The following is a 17018-nucleotide window of genomic DNA, read 5'->3' as shown; positions in this document are numbered from 1 at the left end:
CAGGGAGGTAGAGAACACCAGGATGTCATCTAGGTAGACTAAGACACAGGAATAAAGGAGGTCTCAGAACACCTCATTTATGAAGTGCTGGAAAACAGCAGGGGCATTGCATAATCCAAACAGCATCACCAGGTACTCGTAATGTCCATCCTGTATGTTGAAGGCTGTTTTCCACTCATTTCCAGCTTGGATCTGGATTAAATTAAAGGCCCCATGGAGGTCCAGTTTGGTTAAAATAGTGGCCCCCTGTAAGCAGTTGCATAGTGCTGCTATGAGCAGCAAGGGGTATTTATTCTTGACAGTGATCACATTCAAACCACAGTAATTAATACATGGCAGCAAGGGTCCATCCTTCTTCCCCACAAAAAAGAATCCTGCTCCTGCCAGAGAGGTGGAGGGATGGATAAAGCCCCACTGTAAATTATCCTGGATGTATTCCCTCATATGTTTGGTTTCTGGAATAGAGAGCGCATAGACTTTGCCCTTGGGTGGCATCTTACCCGGTAAGAGGTCAATAGAGCAGCTGTATTCTCGATGAGGTGATAGGGTCTCAGCTTGCTTCTTTCAAAACATATCTGTGAAGGCAACCTACACTATGGGAAGACCCGGAAGCGGGAACTGGCCAGGCAATGAACACTGGAGAGGCACAACTCTGGAAGCCTGTTGCGGAAGCACTGGAGGAGTGTAGAGCACTTCCTTTTATCTCCTAACCAGGAAATGGCGCCCCCGTCTAGGGCTATAAAAGAGAAGCGCCCTATCTAGGGCTACAGAAGGGAAGTGCAGCAACAAGGATGTAAACACTCACAAGACAATTAGGCATGGCATGCTGCACGACTCTAGCGGCTTCCTGAACCAGGTGAGGGGGCGTGACAACAAACAGGACTACAACAGATTCTTACATAGCAACTATATGCTCACATAATCTCTCATCTTGGCACTATCAGGATAATGCCACTAAAGATTTCTCTAACTGCTGCGGCACTATCCAGATAGTGTTATGGCAGAAACAAATCTGAAGTGCCTAAGACTAGATCCTACATCAAAGACAGCACCGAAATGATCCAGTTTTTACAGCAAAGTCCAGTGATCCCATCAGGAGCTCTATTGGGGTCTCTGGACATCACAGTACTTTACACCAACATCTCTCAAGAGGAAGCCATAGAAACAATAAGATTTTATTTAACAATGCTCTCCTTGTATGAGTCCAGAGTAGAGTTTCTGGTTACTATATCCAGAATTACATTACAAAAAAATTATTTTCTATTTGGCAATAAATTCTATATACAGAGAAGAGGTACAGCGATGGGAGCAACCATGGCTCCCACTTTAGCTTGTCTATATGTCACAAGATTTGAGGAACTTCACCTATATGATGCAGATCAATTTAGGAAAATGCTTTATCAGAAACGGTATATAGATGATATATTCCTAGTATGGCCAGACACAAAGGACAACTTCCAAATATTTGTAGAGTGGTTAAATAATTTAAATTCTCATTTATAATTTACAGCCACAACAAATTACAATTCCATACAACTCTGTATAGAAAGAATAGCGACAGGAAGACGCTTTTACACTATTCCAGTCATCACCTGAGATATCTGAGAGATAATCTTCCCGTGGGACAATTTTTAAGATTACGACAACTGTGCACCATGGATAAAGATTTTAAGCAAAAAGAGGAGGATATGTTCACACATTTTATACATTGAGGGTATCCCCATAAGATTGTAAAATGGGCATACAAAAGAGCACTTTATGTCAACAGGCAACTGTTACTACAGCCATCTAAGACAGATAGGTTGCCAAGATTGGTATCCACATTACCCACATTAGAGCTTTTCAAGTCGCGAAGATAATATTAAAACATTGGCAATATCATACAGTTTTCAAAGAATGTCTCCATTTTACTTTTTCTAGGAGTTTAAATTTAGCACAGAACTTAATTCTCAATATGTTGAAACAATCAGAGTAACCAAGAAAGTGGGGAGTCATATAAACTGTGGACATTGTAATATATGTAAACACATTATCAGTGCATCTCAGTTCAAGCACCCCACAAGTTCTCAACTACATACATTGCAATCCACAACAGACTGCTCCACCCAAAGAGTGCTATTTGCAATACTATGTCCATGTTTAAAACTGTATATCGGGTAAACCAAACGTCCTGTGAAATACAGAATTACTGAACATCTGAGTAAGATCAAGAATGGTCATTTACAAGCGCCTTTAGTGTCCCATTAGATGTCCACTAACGATGACTTGAAATATATAGTACTTGAAATGGTGGGAGGTGGGCGAGGTGGCAATATCATCAAAAAAACTAGCATCGAGAACAATACTGGATTTTTCAATGGAATACATTAGAACCCTATGGCCTCAATAGAGCTGTAAAATTGTGGGGTGTTTTTTGTTTTGTAGTGCTTTGAAGTTTTCTTGAAGTTTCTAACCCAGTTGATCCAAAGTTCTTATTGGGTATCCACTAAGATTTAAAGCAGAACCGCGGACTTCCAGGTCAGCCATGGCGTTTTGTGTCATTTACTGAATGCATTGAGCGGTAAGACTTTTCCCTTTAACCCTCTCCAGTCTAAAGCAAAATCAGATATTTTATAATAACATTTTTTTAAGAATGTTAAAAGTTTTTGAATCAATTGTTATATTTGGTTTCCAGGAACTATTCACAGTTGAAGAAATATTACAGTTGGGTCTCTAGCAACCTAGCAAAACATGGTCCAGAACTTTCAAAGCTAAGTGGCATTTCAAACAGTAAAGTATCTGAACTTTAAGATTGCACTTATTGAGCATACTTTAATAGAACTTTAAGATTGCACCTTTTGGGCATACGTCAATAATTTTAAAATGTGCGATGATTAGAAACATGTGGACAATATAAGACCAGAGTGGTCTGTGTGAGTCCCTGTGAAAACTAATGAGATCAAAAAATAATTTTATTTTATTAAAGTTTAAGAGAAATTGGTTTATTAGCAATTGTATAGATGGGATTTGTATGTAGTGACTATCTAGATAGTGCCAGATTGGAATTAGGGAGAAACTAACTACATGGATAGTATGAGAAGAGATCTACAAACATTAGAAGAATGGCCAAAGGTCTTGGCAATTAAAATTTAATTGTAAGAAAAGCGGAATGATGCACTTGGATTGCAGAAATCCAATGGAGATGTATGAGATAGGAAGAGAGAGATTGATAAGCTCAACTCAGGAGAGGGACCTTGGGGTGATGGTGTCTGAGGATCTCAAGGTGATGAAACAATGCAAAAAGGCGGTGGCCATGGCCAGAAGGATGCTAGGCAGCATAGAGAGGAGTATAACCAGCAGAAGAAAGGAAGTGTTCATACCCCTGTACAAGTTGTTGATGAGGCTCCACTTGGAGTATTGTATTCAGTTTTGGAGGCATATCATGCTAAGGATGTAAAAAGACCTGAAGTGGTTTAGAGAAAAATGACAAAAATGGTATGGGGTTTGCGTAGTAAGATGTATGAGGAGAGACTTGATGACATGAACATGTATACCCTGGAGGAAAGGAGAGACAGGGGTGATATGAAACAGATGTTCAAATATTTGAAAGTTATTTATCTACAAACAAACCCTTTCCAGAGATGGGACGGTGGTATAAGTAGAGGACATGAATTGAGGTTGCATGGGGGGCAACTCAGGAATAATGCCAGGAAGTACTTTTTCACGGAAAGAGTGGTAGATACCTGGAACATAGGCGCTGACTCCGTGAGTGCTGTGGGTGCTCGAGCACCCCCAATATTTCACCCACCGGAAGTTCCCTTCGCCAGCCCAGAATTTTAAAAGTCCCTCCCTTCCTCCGAGTTCAAGGCCCTCCCTTCCTCCGAGTTCAAGGCCCTCCCTCCCTCCGAGTTCCAGGTCCGCCCCCTCCTTCCCTCCCTCCGAGTTCCAGGTCCTCCCTCCCTCCCTCCGAGTTCCAGGGCCCCCCTCCCTCCCTCCAAATTTTAAAAAAGTCATCTTACTTCGTTGGGATTACGGCAGCAGCAGCAGTGAAAAGAGTGCAGTCTCGGCACTTCAACCTTCCCTTCTCTCAGCTCTGGTCCTGCCCTTGCAGAAACAGGAAATGAGGGCGGGACCAGAGCTGAGAGAAGGGAAGGCTGAAGCGCTGAGCCTGCACGCTTTTCACTGCTGCTGCCACCGTAACCCCGACGAGGAAAGATGACTTTTAAAATTCAGAGGGAGGGAGGGGGGCCCTGGATCTCGGAGGGAGGGAGGGAGGAAGGGAGGGAAGACCTGGAACTCAGAGGGAGGGAGAGGGGGAGAGAGGGATGGAACAGGGAGGGGGGCCTGGAACTGGGAGGGAGGACCTGGAACTTGGACGGAGGGAGGGAGGGAGGGGAGGGGTCTGGAACTGGGAGGGAGGGGGCCTGGAACTGGGAGGGAGGAGGAAGGAGAGGGGGGAGGAGGGGGAGGGGAGGAGAGGGAGGGGGACGGCACCACCTGTAAAAAACAAAATGTCAGCACCCCTAATCATTTTGAAAAGTTGGCTCCTATGACCTGGAATGCCTTCCCATGGGAAGTGGAGGAGATGAAAACAGTAATGCAAAATGCATGGGACAAATACAAAGGAATCCTGTTCAGAAGGCATGGATCCAAAGAACTTTAGCGGTGATTAGATAACACCACCAGTAATTGGGAAGCAAAGCCAGTGCTAGGCAGACTTCTATAGTCTGTGCCATGATCATGGCTGGACAGATTCAGCTTTAGAAGTTGGAGAGCAAGGCCAGGAATGGGCAAACTTCTACGGTCTGTGCCTAAATATAGGACTAAACGATGAGGTAGATACAATAGGCATCTCAGAGACTTGGTGGAAGGAGGACAATCAATGGTGCACTGTATAACAGGGTACAAATTATATTGCAGTGATAGAGGGGATAAGCTTAGAGGGGAGATTGCACTATATGTTAAAGAGGGAATTGAGTCAAACAAAATAAACATTCTACATGAAACAGCAGCGCCCCCCCCCCCCCCAGCGAAAGAACCCCCGATCCCCTGGCGAAAGAACCCCCCCCCCCCCAGGGTGCACGTCGCTGGGGGGGGGGGGGGGGGGGGTGCCGCGCGCCTGCCGGCTCTTCGTTTTCATGCTCCCTCTGCCCCGGAACAGGAAGTAACCTGTTCCAGGGCAGAGGGAGCATGAAAACGAAGAGCCGACAGGCGTGCGGCCCCCTCCAGCGGTGTGTACCCGGGGCGTACCGCCCCCACCTTGGTACGCCACTGCAGTGATTACTGCCAGGTACACTCCGACGCTACAAAAATAAATATATTTCTGTAGCGCCGGATATGACGGCGTGCTAGGGGTGAGAAGTACCATCGGGCTGCTGCGGTAGCCCGGCGGTACTTCCTGTTTAGCAAGCAGTAAGCCCCTGTTGGGCTTACCACCGAGTAGTAAAAGGGGTCCTACGTTTTTTGTAAGGAGCTGCAGTGGGAATCAAACTCATTTTTCCTGGTTTTCAGCCCACTGCACTAACCATTAGGCTACTCCTCTACTCTCTGATATGAAAACACACACAGCAAGATGAGAAACAAAACAGGCTAAACTGGTCTCTTGTAAAACAGACTACACAAAGGATCTTTTTTCCTCTTAAGTATAGACATAGGCGGTCGGTCGGTGGCCCAACTGTTTGGGAAGGCTAAAGGGGGTGGGGTCAGGGGTGGAACTTAAATCCATAATTGTCTGATAACACAGAAAAAAAATAAATAAAAGTCACAATTAATACCTTTTTATTAAATTTAGATATTAGATGTGCTGTAATTGCCTATTGCTCATGTTTGTTCTATTCTTACTGTACACCACCTTGAGTGAATTCCTTCAAAAAGGCAGTAAATAAATCCTAATTAATCAATAAATAAATAGGTTTCAGACCTTATCCCTAAGACATCCTACTACACAGCACACTCCATTCTACCTGGTGTCCATATTAGGAAGAGTGATTAATTCAGGGAATATTGCAGGTAACAGAAGGAAGTGAAATGTGGAAGTTTTATTTCACTTAACTCTAATTTTATTTATTATATGCTATCAACAATAAAAGAATCCTTCAGCAATCCTAAAACAATCTTTTGTTTGGAAACATATTGCTCTTGAAAGGAGACACCCGAGTAAGACCAAAGAAGGCACTACAAGAGCAAAAAAAAAAAAAAAAAAAAGCCAAACACGTATTTTAGGGTTTAGCATGAGTTCCTTTCACTGAAGTTCTGAGTCAGACCCCTCACAGTTAAGAAGCTTCACAAACCGGTTTGGCATGGAGAAATAGAAACAGAGAGGAAGCTTCATGTTTGTGAGGAGGGAAAACAAAAGAACCATTAGAGGGTGAGATTGCAAAAATTCATTACAGTGTCTGTACCTTTGATGCTTCATTTCCTGAAACCGCTGTGATGATGCTTGTTAGAAAATCAGAATAAAGCTTTCTCTTCCCTTCTATCCCCACTAGTGACCTGACCCTGAGACTCCCAAGAGCAGCTGGGCAACTGGATTGCTCGCAGTGAAGTCGCATTCAAAAGCACAGCTGCAGTTCTCAATCTCTGCACTCACTCAGCCACAGTTTCTTCACGTGGCTGAGCTGCTACGGAAGCACAGCTGTGATTGGTCAGGGAATCCTGTCTGGCATCTAAAAAGGTGCTCCTGATTGGTCAGACACCACGAATAATTCAGAGAACTCTGAGAGTTACTCCCAGCATCCTCCAGACAAGGAAGGACTTGTTAGCTGCTTACTGAGGGAACAGGCGAGGCAAAGTGGGACGGGTTACGTTTATATTCCGAGGTGGGTTTGGCATGACGAGAGACACATAATTATGCTGATGCTGACTGCCTCCGGGGCCACATTTGGAGAAGGAGACAGGCGGGGAAGGTCACAGCTGGGCTGGGGAGGCTTAGCCTCCCCAAGCCTCTTATATGGGGCGCCTATGAGTATAGACATAGCAATCGAATCATAGGAAAAACAGGTTCTAGTCCCTGATGAAATATGTACCTGAAATGTTAGAGTTTAAACACTACACAAAACTAACGCAATTGGAGAAATTGCCCCCTTACATTTAAGAGAATTCATAGTATCATCTACTATGTTATTATAATGCTCTCTTAGGGCCCTGTTTACTAATATATGGGTGTCTCTAGCATTAGCGTCCACTAAATTAGCTAGCGCGCCTACAGCGCAGCTTAGTAAACAGGGCCCTTACTGTGAATTCTCTAAAATGTGGGGGCCAATTTCTCTTTTCCTCAAGATTTGTGGCTTGCCTATCCCACTGAAACATACAATATGGATCCTGGGTGTTTGAATTCTAACATTTCAGGCACATATTTCATCTGTGACTAGAACCTGTTTTTCCTATCATTCAATTGCTATGTCCATTCAACTTCAAATGGTGTCTGACAAGCTAGTCTGCAATAGCATTTGAACAAACATTCAAATTTTGACAAAATCTGGAGAAATAGGGTCCCCATAATAGACTAACCAAATATTAATTATATAAAAGTAAGCACTAATCCCATTACTTTGAATTTGCATGGTCAATGATGTTTGAAAAATATAAAGCAAGGTAGGCGCCAAAATCAATCCTTAAGGCACATCATAATCTAGTGATTGCAGCTGAGACAGAGATACGTCCATAAGAATAGCAAAGGAATGGTCTAAGTTCATACAACTATAATTGTAAAACCCAGTAATCTACATTATTGAAAGCCGCACTTTAAGCCAATGCCACCAGCAGAACTACCTTATCTACACCAGGGATTCTCAACCCAGTCCTCAGGATACGCCAAGCCAGACTGGTGTTCAGGATATCCCCAATGTATAAGTATACAAATCCATCTGTTCAGTATCTAATAATATCTAGTTACAAGACATATCAATTCACAGTTATAAATATTTATTCACAAATATTGTAATTAAATCTTCATTAAAAGTATCAATCACAAATTGTATCTCCTTTACTCAGTATTAATCATGCAGTCTTCATATTCATACCACTCATACAACCACATAAATAATAATCCTTTATCTATTTTCCCCTTTCATAAGAGTATGATGTCACATATTTTAAATGTCTTTATAACTTTACAATATGATTTCTCTACAAAATAAAGCAATATATAAGCATATCACATTGCACAATATTGCCGTTATATATCTTGAAGAGACTGCGCTCCTAAATTTTGCTTTTTGTTCAGTTGTTTCAAGAAGGTTGTTAGTTTAAACAGTATGGCTTCCGAGGGCAAATCATATACAAAACGTAGATATCTTCTCAAAGAGCTTTCCTTAACCAGAGAATACTAGTGCCAAGATTTCTCTTATTTGTTCCCTTGTTGTCACCGTATCAAAAGCCCTTCCAACTCCGTTTTCAGCAATATATTTCCAATTTCAGCGCTAAACCTGACACAGGTGCTGCATTTCGCTATATGCATCATCAGGGGTTCAACTACAATGCACAGATAAGCATTGTGAAAAAACATATAAACTTCTTTTTATTTATTTATTGAATTTTTAATATTCTAACTACTAGAGTTCAAAGAGACTGAGGTTTACTACTAGGTTTTTCCCATTTTCTCAAAATCTTCTCACAAAAATGCTTGTAAAATAAGAAATTGATGAGTTTCCTGAGCATTTTGGCCTGGCAGTTCCTCCCGCATACTTCGGTTTCCAGCTCAGCTGGAATGGCCTCCCATGGGCTAGAATGCCACACACTTCCATTTACAATTGCCTGGGGTTTTTCTCTAGATTATAGCTCTTTGTTCTATTCCAGATACCAGTACAACAGCCCCCATGTCCAGGGCCACTGAGCATAGCTCTCTCTGAAATCCACTACATGTGTTACTAGTGTAGAATGGCTGTGGCTTCCAATTCTAGCCCTCACCCCCTTCCTCCAGGCGGTAAGGTCTACTTCTGGAGCAGCTACAGACCCAACCACCCTGAGGAGTAGAAACTGGGCTCAGGAATCCAACTCAAATCTCCTGCATGTCAGCAGCACTGCAACTCAGCCACTAGGCTGACATTGACTTTTCATCCATTTTTAAAAATCTGTTTTTAGTCCTGTTTTTCTCCCACTCTATTGGACCTCCAGTTCAATCAGACCTGGCCTCTGTTGGGCTACAGTGCCCACTACCATGGATTTTGCTTCTATTTAATATACTTATAGTTTTAACTCCCAGTGTTACCAGCTGTCGCAGGTAGTCCTGAATCGTGCTTGGATAAACAAGGACACTGATGGCGACCAAAGTGTTGAGGGCAAAGTCAAAGATCTGATAACAAAAGAAAGGGACAATCCAGCTTGCACGTTCCTACAGAATGAGAAAGAGAAAGAAAGGAAGAAAGATTACCAGTAAGTTAAGCCAGACAAATGCCAATGAAACAAAACAGAGTATTCCTCACAGATAAAATTTGGAGCATGTAGCGACAATTATACATATGGGTTTCTCTTGAAGTAGTTTTTCAGGCATCCAGGGCTGCTGGTAGGGGGGGTGGGGGCAAAATTCCCCAGGCCCAACCTCAAAGGAGGACCCATCGCTGGGCCTTTGGAGGGCGTCAACAATTTTTATCACCCTGCGCAAACATTAAAAAGTTTTGTTCCTGCAGTAAAATAATTTCTTCCTCCCCGTGGGTCTCACCTATAGGATCCTGCAGCTAGCAACGATTCACAGTCAAAGGCCGTCTCCATGGCCTTCCCTCTCTACTGCAATTTCCTGTTTAGCGTCATAACAGGAAGTTGCATTAGAGAGGGAGGGATGTGGCAGAAGGAAGGCTATGGAAACTGCCTCTGATTCTAAATCGCTGCCGGCTGCAAGATGCTGTAGGGTAAGACCAGAAGGGAGGAGGAAGGGAGGACAGAAAAGAGGAAGGGAGGACAGAAAAGTGGCAGTGGCCGGGGGGGAGAGCAGCAGTGGGGGTAGCAGTAGTGGTGGGGGGGGGGGCAGCATCAGTGGGTGGGGGGCAGGGGGGCAGCGGTGGTGGTAGGGGTATGGGCCAGCAGGCGGGGGCCCTGAAGATTTTTTTTGTCCCGGGCCCAGTTTTTTCCCTCGGCAGCTCTGCAGGCTTCCTCCTGGATACTATAATCATCTGTCTCATCTCATGAGCTTAGGCTGTAGCAATGTTTGTGATACAACAACATCCTAACTATAGAAGTGTCATATTTACAAGTATTTCTTCGGAAGTCTAATATTATCATCCAGTTACAAGAACTTTTCAACTAAAGCATTCCTATCCAGAAATTAGTTTTTCAGACATTACCAGATTATCATCACTCTGTTCAGGGTAATGGACCACAATACTTTTCTGAATGACAACAACTGTGGAATTTACCTAGTAGTCAACTTTTGTTTCCATCTAATAAGACTTGGCTTTGCTATTACACATTTTAAAGACAAGGAACAAGTGTTTCTGGTAGATTTTTACAGAGAACAAGCCCTGTGAGTTGTGTTCAGAAAGCATTTGTAGGTTTCTTAATGTCACTAACTGATTTGTTATTGAAATAGAATTATTTTTAAATGCTTTTTTTCCTTCAAATGCATAATATAGCCATAGTAGCAGCATTAGTGCTATCCACTGCAACTTTAGATATATAGCTAAATTAGAAGAGTCATTTTAAAATCAGTCTCACTGGTGGTAATTTAATTTATTCCAGTTTGGAAGTGGTTTATGGATAACAATTTTTTTTAACTTGGACTGCATCAAGAGAATATTTAGATGATTTTCTTTTAATTTGGCTTCATGGCGCATACTGGACCATTTTTTATCGCATCTAGGAAAAGGGCCTTTTTTTTTTTTTTTAAAGGGGCCAGAAAATGGACGTGCGCTAAAATTGAAACCAGCACGCATCTATTTTCGGCCTGAGACCTTACGGCCACCCACTGACCTAGCAGTAAGATCTCACGCACTACCCATGCGGTAAGCATGCAGTACACGTCAACTGCCGTTTACTGTGGGGTAAGCGGCCTGTAGTAGAAAATTATTTTCTACCATGGTATTCGGCACACACCAAATTCGGAATTACCACCCATCTCACGCGCTAGCCGGGTGGTACTCCCGATTTGGAGAGTGCTGTACACATGTAGACCCTCCCGCACCTTTGTAAAAGGACCCCTGAGTTTTTGGACAGTCTCATTTCTAAAAGAGCTGAAATATTAGTCACTTCATTTTATCAAAAGATATGATACCTTTTTAAGACACAACAGTTTTCATCCAAAGAAACTGTGGGACAGTTTGCCAATTAGTCAATATATTTCTTCATATCTTATCTGCTCAGTTTTATCTGATATTAAAGAAAAGCATCAGACTTAACAGCAATTTCTTCAAAGAGGTTATCCTAGAACATACATCGTGTGACAATATAATATATTAAGGGTTAAAATATTGTACAAAACAAAATTAAGAAATTGATGGAGCTAGAAAGAAAGCTAGTGGACCAGAATGAAGCTTATTAGTAATTATAATCAGGTTTGCAGATTGTGAGAATAGTTAAACCCCAACAAATAGATAAGAGGCCAGATGGCATTTATTGGAATGTGTGCAGTTAATTACTGAGCAGTGTGTCTGTGTCTGAAATAGAGCTGTACCAAATAGCATATTTTACTATTTGGCTGAATACGAAAAAATATTATTCAGCCGAATACAAATATCAAATACAAATAATAAGCACCGAGCTTTAACATAACAAACAATAAAAGAAGAGATGTGAATTCAGAGCTCAAGTAACATAGTAAATGACGGCAGATAAAGACCTGTGCGGTCCATCCAGTCTGCCCAACAAGATAAACTCATTTTACATGGTATGTGATACTTTGTATGTATACCCGAGTTTGATTTGTCCTTGCCTTTCTCAGGGCACAGACCGTAAAAGTCTGCCCAGTACTGTTCTTGTACTAAGTTCTGAAGCTAACATGGAAGCCTCTTAAAATTTATACTCCAGCCCATCCCTATCTATTCAGTCACGATCAGGGTGTAGACCGTAGAAGTCTGCCCAGCTCCCGTTTTGTTTCCCAATTACCGGCGTTGCCACCCAATCTCCGCTAAGATTCCATGGAACCATTCCTTCTAAACAGGATTCCTTTGTGTTTATCTCACGCATGTTTGAATTCCATTACCGTTTTCATCTCCACCACCTCCTGCGAGAGGGCATTCCACATATCTACCACCCTCTCCGTGAAAAAATACTTCCTGACATTAGTCCTGAGTCTGCCCCCCTTCAACCTCAATTCATGTCCTCTAGTTCTACCACCTTCCCATCTCTGAAAAAGGTTCATTTGCAGATTAATACCTTTCAAATATTTGAATGTCTGTATCATGCCACCCCTGTTTCTCCTTTCCTCCAAGGTATACATGTTCAGGCAGCAAGTCTCTCCTCGTACGGTTTGCAATGCAAATCCTATACCATTTTGTAGCTTTTCTTTGCACCCTTTCCAGTCTTTTTACATCTTTAGCCAGATACGGCCTCCAAAACTGAACACAATACTCCAAGTGGGGCCTCACCAACAACCTGTAGAGGGGCATCAACACCTCCTTTCTTCTGCTGGTTATGGCCTTCTCTACGCAGCCTAGCATCCTTCTGGCCATGGCCATCGCCTTGTCACATTGTTTCTTCACCCAGATCCTCCGACACCAACACCCCAAGGTCTCTCTCCTGAGTCAAGCTTACTAATCTCTCCCCTCCTATCCGGTATCTCTCTTTTGGGTTTCCGCACCTCAAGTGCATCACTCTACACTTCTTGGCATTAAATTTTAGCTATTAATTCACTCAAGCTTATGATTTGTTAAATTGAAACTCAAATTCACAGCTTCACACTCACTGTGTAACACAATGGATACAAGAAAGAGCTTTGTTTCAATTCACATCAATTAATGTTAATTTAATTTAAGTAGAGAAAAAGCTTCAGTATCGCCACCCAGCCAGCCCAAAATACTCAGACTATAAGGCGTGGGCCCGGCGCAACATCATCTAGCCAAAAAACTCCACAGTAATAAATGTCTTCAAAGTCACTACTAAACAGATTCATGTATCCATAGATTACAGGATCTCTGTGTGTGCAATACTTTACAAACTGGTGATGTGGTATTACTGCCAGTTACTTATCTTTATTCCCAAATTGCTGGCGTTGCATTCTTAATCCGTCACATCAATCTTAACCCAACAGGGAATCCCTGTTTCGCTGTCGCTGCTTCAGGGGTTCACCACTCTTGTAGATTTATTTCCTCATATCTCGTCTTTTGCCATTCATGAACACTTATAAAGTCATTGGAGTGCAGCAAATGTGACACAGGACTTTATACGTGTTTTCGAAATTGGGCCCTGTTAACATTTTTTTGGGCAACTCAATTTCTGGCCAAGAGTTAACTGGTTATGGCGCAGAGTTTGGATGCCAAGACCTCCATTCCCTTATCTTCAGGAGCATAGTCCAGGCGGTCCTTCAACTCCTCCAGTGTCATGCCTTTCTGTTCATTCAGAGGATAAGTCTTCCCAAGAGGTATCTTTATTTTTTGGTGTGGCTGAAGCAGAACTCAGTCTGGCAGGATCTCCTCTTGTAACTGATGCTGTTTCTATTCCGAATCCTGTTCCACTCCCAGTTTCAGTTTCTGGGCTGTTGAACAGACTCCTATAGACATTACGGTGGAGACTTTGCTACAGAACTGATAGTCAGATTTGTGCTTACTCACATCAGGCAACTAAAGAGTTCCAACAATTAGTTTCTAGACTTTTGGACTGTACCCGGTGCCTCAAGACTATCGAACCTAAGGTGGAAACACTTCTGGCGAGGTCTTCTGTCGGTATTAAGGACAGTCTTCTTCTCCATAATAAATGTGAATCCTTGGAAAATATGTATAAGGCTAGGAATCTTCCCTCCCGCCCCCGCCCCCCTCGTTAACTAAGCCAGGCGGCAATGCCGACACAGCCCATTCAAAGTGAACGGGCTATGTTGGTGCTAGCGCGGCTTAGTAAACAGGGGAGTTAGTATTCTTAATTTTCCTGTACTCATTTGTTGTCTCCTGAAATATTGCTTCATAAATACTTAAAGGAAGTATTGACCCTCTCTGTAGCAGATTATTTACAACTATCTAATTTGTATTATTTACCTCAAAGAAAGATTATTCAGAAACCTGAGAGGGAAGCATTGGATGTATTAGACTCTGAAGCTAAATTCAATTTCACTAAGAATCTTCTCAGAATGAGTTTACATGTCGAGCAACTCTTTTAGGGGCCCTTTTACAGAGCGGTGGTAAGCCCAACGCAGGCTTACTGCTCGCTCTTTCAGGACTACCGTCAGCACAACTTGGCTGCTGGTGGTAGTCCCACCCTGAGTGCACACCATTTCCGGGGGGAAAAGAAAACCCCAGAAAATATCTTTTTTGAGATGCGGCGACCAGAATTTAACACAATATTCGAGCTGCGGTCACACCATGCAGCACACTGAATAGTGGCCCTATAATTTTTAATTATATCTTAAAGTTTGTTAGAGTAAATTAAATTTATGAAATAACTTCAGCAGCTAAAGGTAAATCAGTTTTTTTTTTAATTTTTTATAGTTTCTCACCTAAGTCCTAACTTGTACAATGAACTCCATAAATTTGTGGAATGGTACAAGCTATCTCTGCTTTTTAAAAAGATATGTATTAGGCATAAAAGAACATCTGTGCTCACTGTTTGTTCAGGCATTTTCTGACAAAGCTGAATTCTAAAAATCAGACATGCTGAAGGTGTTCCATCTCTATCACAGCATCTTGTGTTGTGGAGAAGACACTAAGGGCACAATACGCTAAAGCTCAGTGTTCTTGATAAGTGAGCTATGCACTAATAGCTTAGCATGCATACGAAGTCCACCCCTGGACATAATCATTAGCAAGAACAAGCTAAAAAGAGCGCATAACTGCATGCAACTTAGGTGACATCACATGCAAATTAGGTTTAAGTGAACACATGCAAACTAATAAGTTATGCTTCCTACACAAGCTATTTTGTGTGAGCCCTCTACGGCCAAACATCCACTTTAGATCAGGTATTAAAATTTGTGTGAAAAGCTCCCTTTCTAAATCCCCTATGTTAACTAGCCCAAAGTGAAATGTACAGTCACCATGAGGGATTTTGTTCCACTATCTCCCCCCCCCCCCAATAAGGTTTCCCCCAGCTGCCACCCCCCACAGATTATCATATCTCCATCCCAGAACATCAAGACTCAAGCCCTCCAGTTAAATCATGGACTTTCCCCATCACTACATTTATCAATCCTTCACTGCTTTAGTAAGGCATCTCTCCCCTCCTCCCTCCATAAGGCCATCCCTCCAGTGAAGGCAATTCCTCTCCCAGAATCAAAGCAAATTCTGTCCCTCACCCTTGGCCCCCGGCAAGGCCTCCTGCTGACACCCCAGAAGATATCTGAATGATGCTGCAGATGGCACTGAACTGGTGAAGTGCTACCCAGCAGCATAGTTTAGATGTTTACAGTAGTGCCAGCAGGAAGGTTCTCCTGTACCTCCTGCTGGTTATTGTAACGCATCCTCCAAGAGAAGTTGGAGGTCACATTTCCCTCCAACAAAGGGGGAAGAAGAGGGTTTGAGAAAAGGTGTTGCCCTTATGGGCAGGGTGCTATTAGATGGGTGTGGGGGCAGAGGTTTGATTGATGAAACAAAGGTGCTTGATGATGTGGCTGGGGTGGTGAAATCTCAGACAGCCTCAGAAGCAACAAAGGTGGTTCAAGGGAGGAGTGACAACCAATAGTGTAACGTAAAATTTTATTGAAGAAGGAACCAACTTGGCCAAGTTTTGGCGATAGCCTTCATCAAGGGTGTGGTTACCATCAGATTCTTCAAAAAGGGCCAGAGATTATATACATAGTCTGTGTATATTTGTTTGTGCTCCATTGTTACACTCCCAACGACACCTCAATTGTTTCGCATAATTATGCAAAATGTAATCCATAACCAATCTGTAACAAATTGTATTTCCAACATTTAACTCATATTGTAAGCCACACTGAACCCGCAAAGAGGTGGGAAAATGTGGGATACAAATGCAATAAATAAATAAATATATAATCTCTGTCTCTTTTTGAAGAATCTGATGGTAACCGTGACCTTGTTGAAGGCTATCACCGAAAGCTGACCAAGTCGGGTCCTTCTTCAATAAAATTTTACGTTACACTAACTTCTCCCTTGCACCACCTTTGATGCTTCTGGTCCTGTCTGCTGATTCTGCATATTCCTGTTTCTTGCCATGTTGGGATCTCAGCATATTCAGATGAGGGTCTGATTTTGATGAAGAAAAGTTAGGGGAATAAAATCTGTGTTAACTGGCCTTTTCACTTTCAGATAGGCAGTTACTATGCACATAACTTCTGTTTACAATAGGGGATGGACAACGCTTTTGCCCAAGAACATTTTCAGGTTGGTCAGAGGACAGTCATATGAGGGTGTAAGGAGCAGGGGAAGTCATTCTTGGAGAACTGATGACAGCAATTTGATGGTGCTTACTGAAGGTCTGACAAATAGAGAAGGAAGCCCTCTGGAAGTTCAAAGTCTTGGGAAGATGAAGGGCCTCAGTCAGATGACCTCCAGCAATGAGAGCAGAAGGTATAAAGCCAGAAGTGACTGGTCTAACTCAGCCTCAGCCTCATGGGCTATAATTTGTCCCCTTTCTGGTCTACACATCACTGAAACAATTTTTTATATGTGCATGCAAAAATTTAGTGCTTAGGCCATGAAGTAATGCTTTAGTGCAAATTTTAGTACATACATTCAAGTATCAACCCCTGAAGGAATTATCAATAGGAAAATAATTTGGGGAACAAGCAGCATCTTGAATAAGGTCTACATTACCTTGTATGCTCCATAAGTAGCCATTGCACAGATCAAAATCATCAGAAGAGAAACTGAAGAAGCAATACATATATCTGAAAAAAAATACAGCAATATTACCAGTAATAATTAAATTTGTATACAACTCTGGAGGTTCTAGAATAAAGATTTCATATAGCAGCAGGAGAGAATCAAAGTAGAGAAAATGAA

At 42.3% G+C, this 17018-nt stretch overlaps 1 protein-coding gene across 1 annotated transcript in view; it reads right to left on the bottom strand.

Annotated features, from left to right (window-relative positions):
* Positions 1–17018, bottom strand: part of LAPTM4B (lysosomal protein transmembrane 4 beta) — a 177430-nt gene that overhangs the window by 96490 nt on the left and 63922 nt on the right. The window contains exons 3-4 of the mRNA XM_030190188.1: positions 16830–16903; positions 9188–9310 (exon numbers count right to left, since the gene is read on the bottom strand). Of these exons, the coding sequence (XP_030046048.1) occupies positions 9188–9310; positions 16830–16903 (197 nt within the window). The remainder of the gene's footprint in view (positions 1–9187; positions 9311–16829; positions 16904–17018) is intronic.

This window comes from Microcaecilia unicolor, chromosome 1, assembly GCF_901765095.1.
Source record: "Microcaecilia unicolor chromosome 1, aMicUni1.1, whole genome shotgun sequence".
In the NCBI taxonomy this organism is placed as follows: Eukaryota; Metazoa; Chordata; class Amphibia; order Gymnophiona; family Siphonopidae; genus Microcaecilia; species Microcaecilia unicolor.
This window is presented reverse-complemented; position numbering and strand designations above follow the sequence as displayed.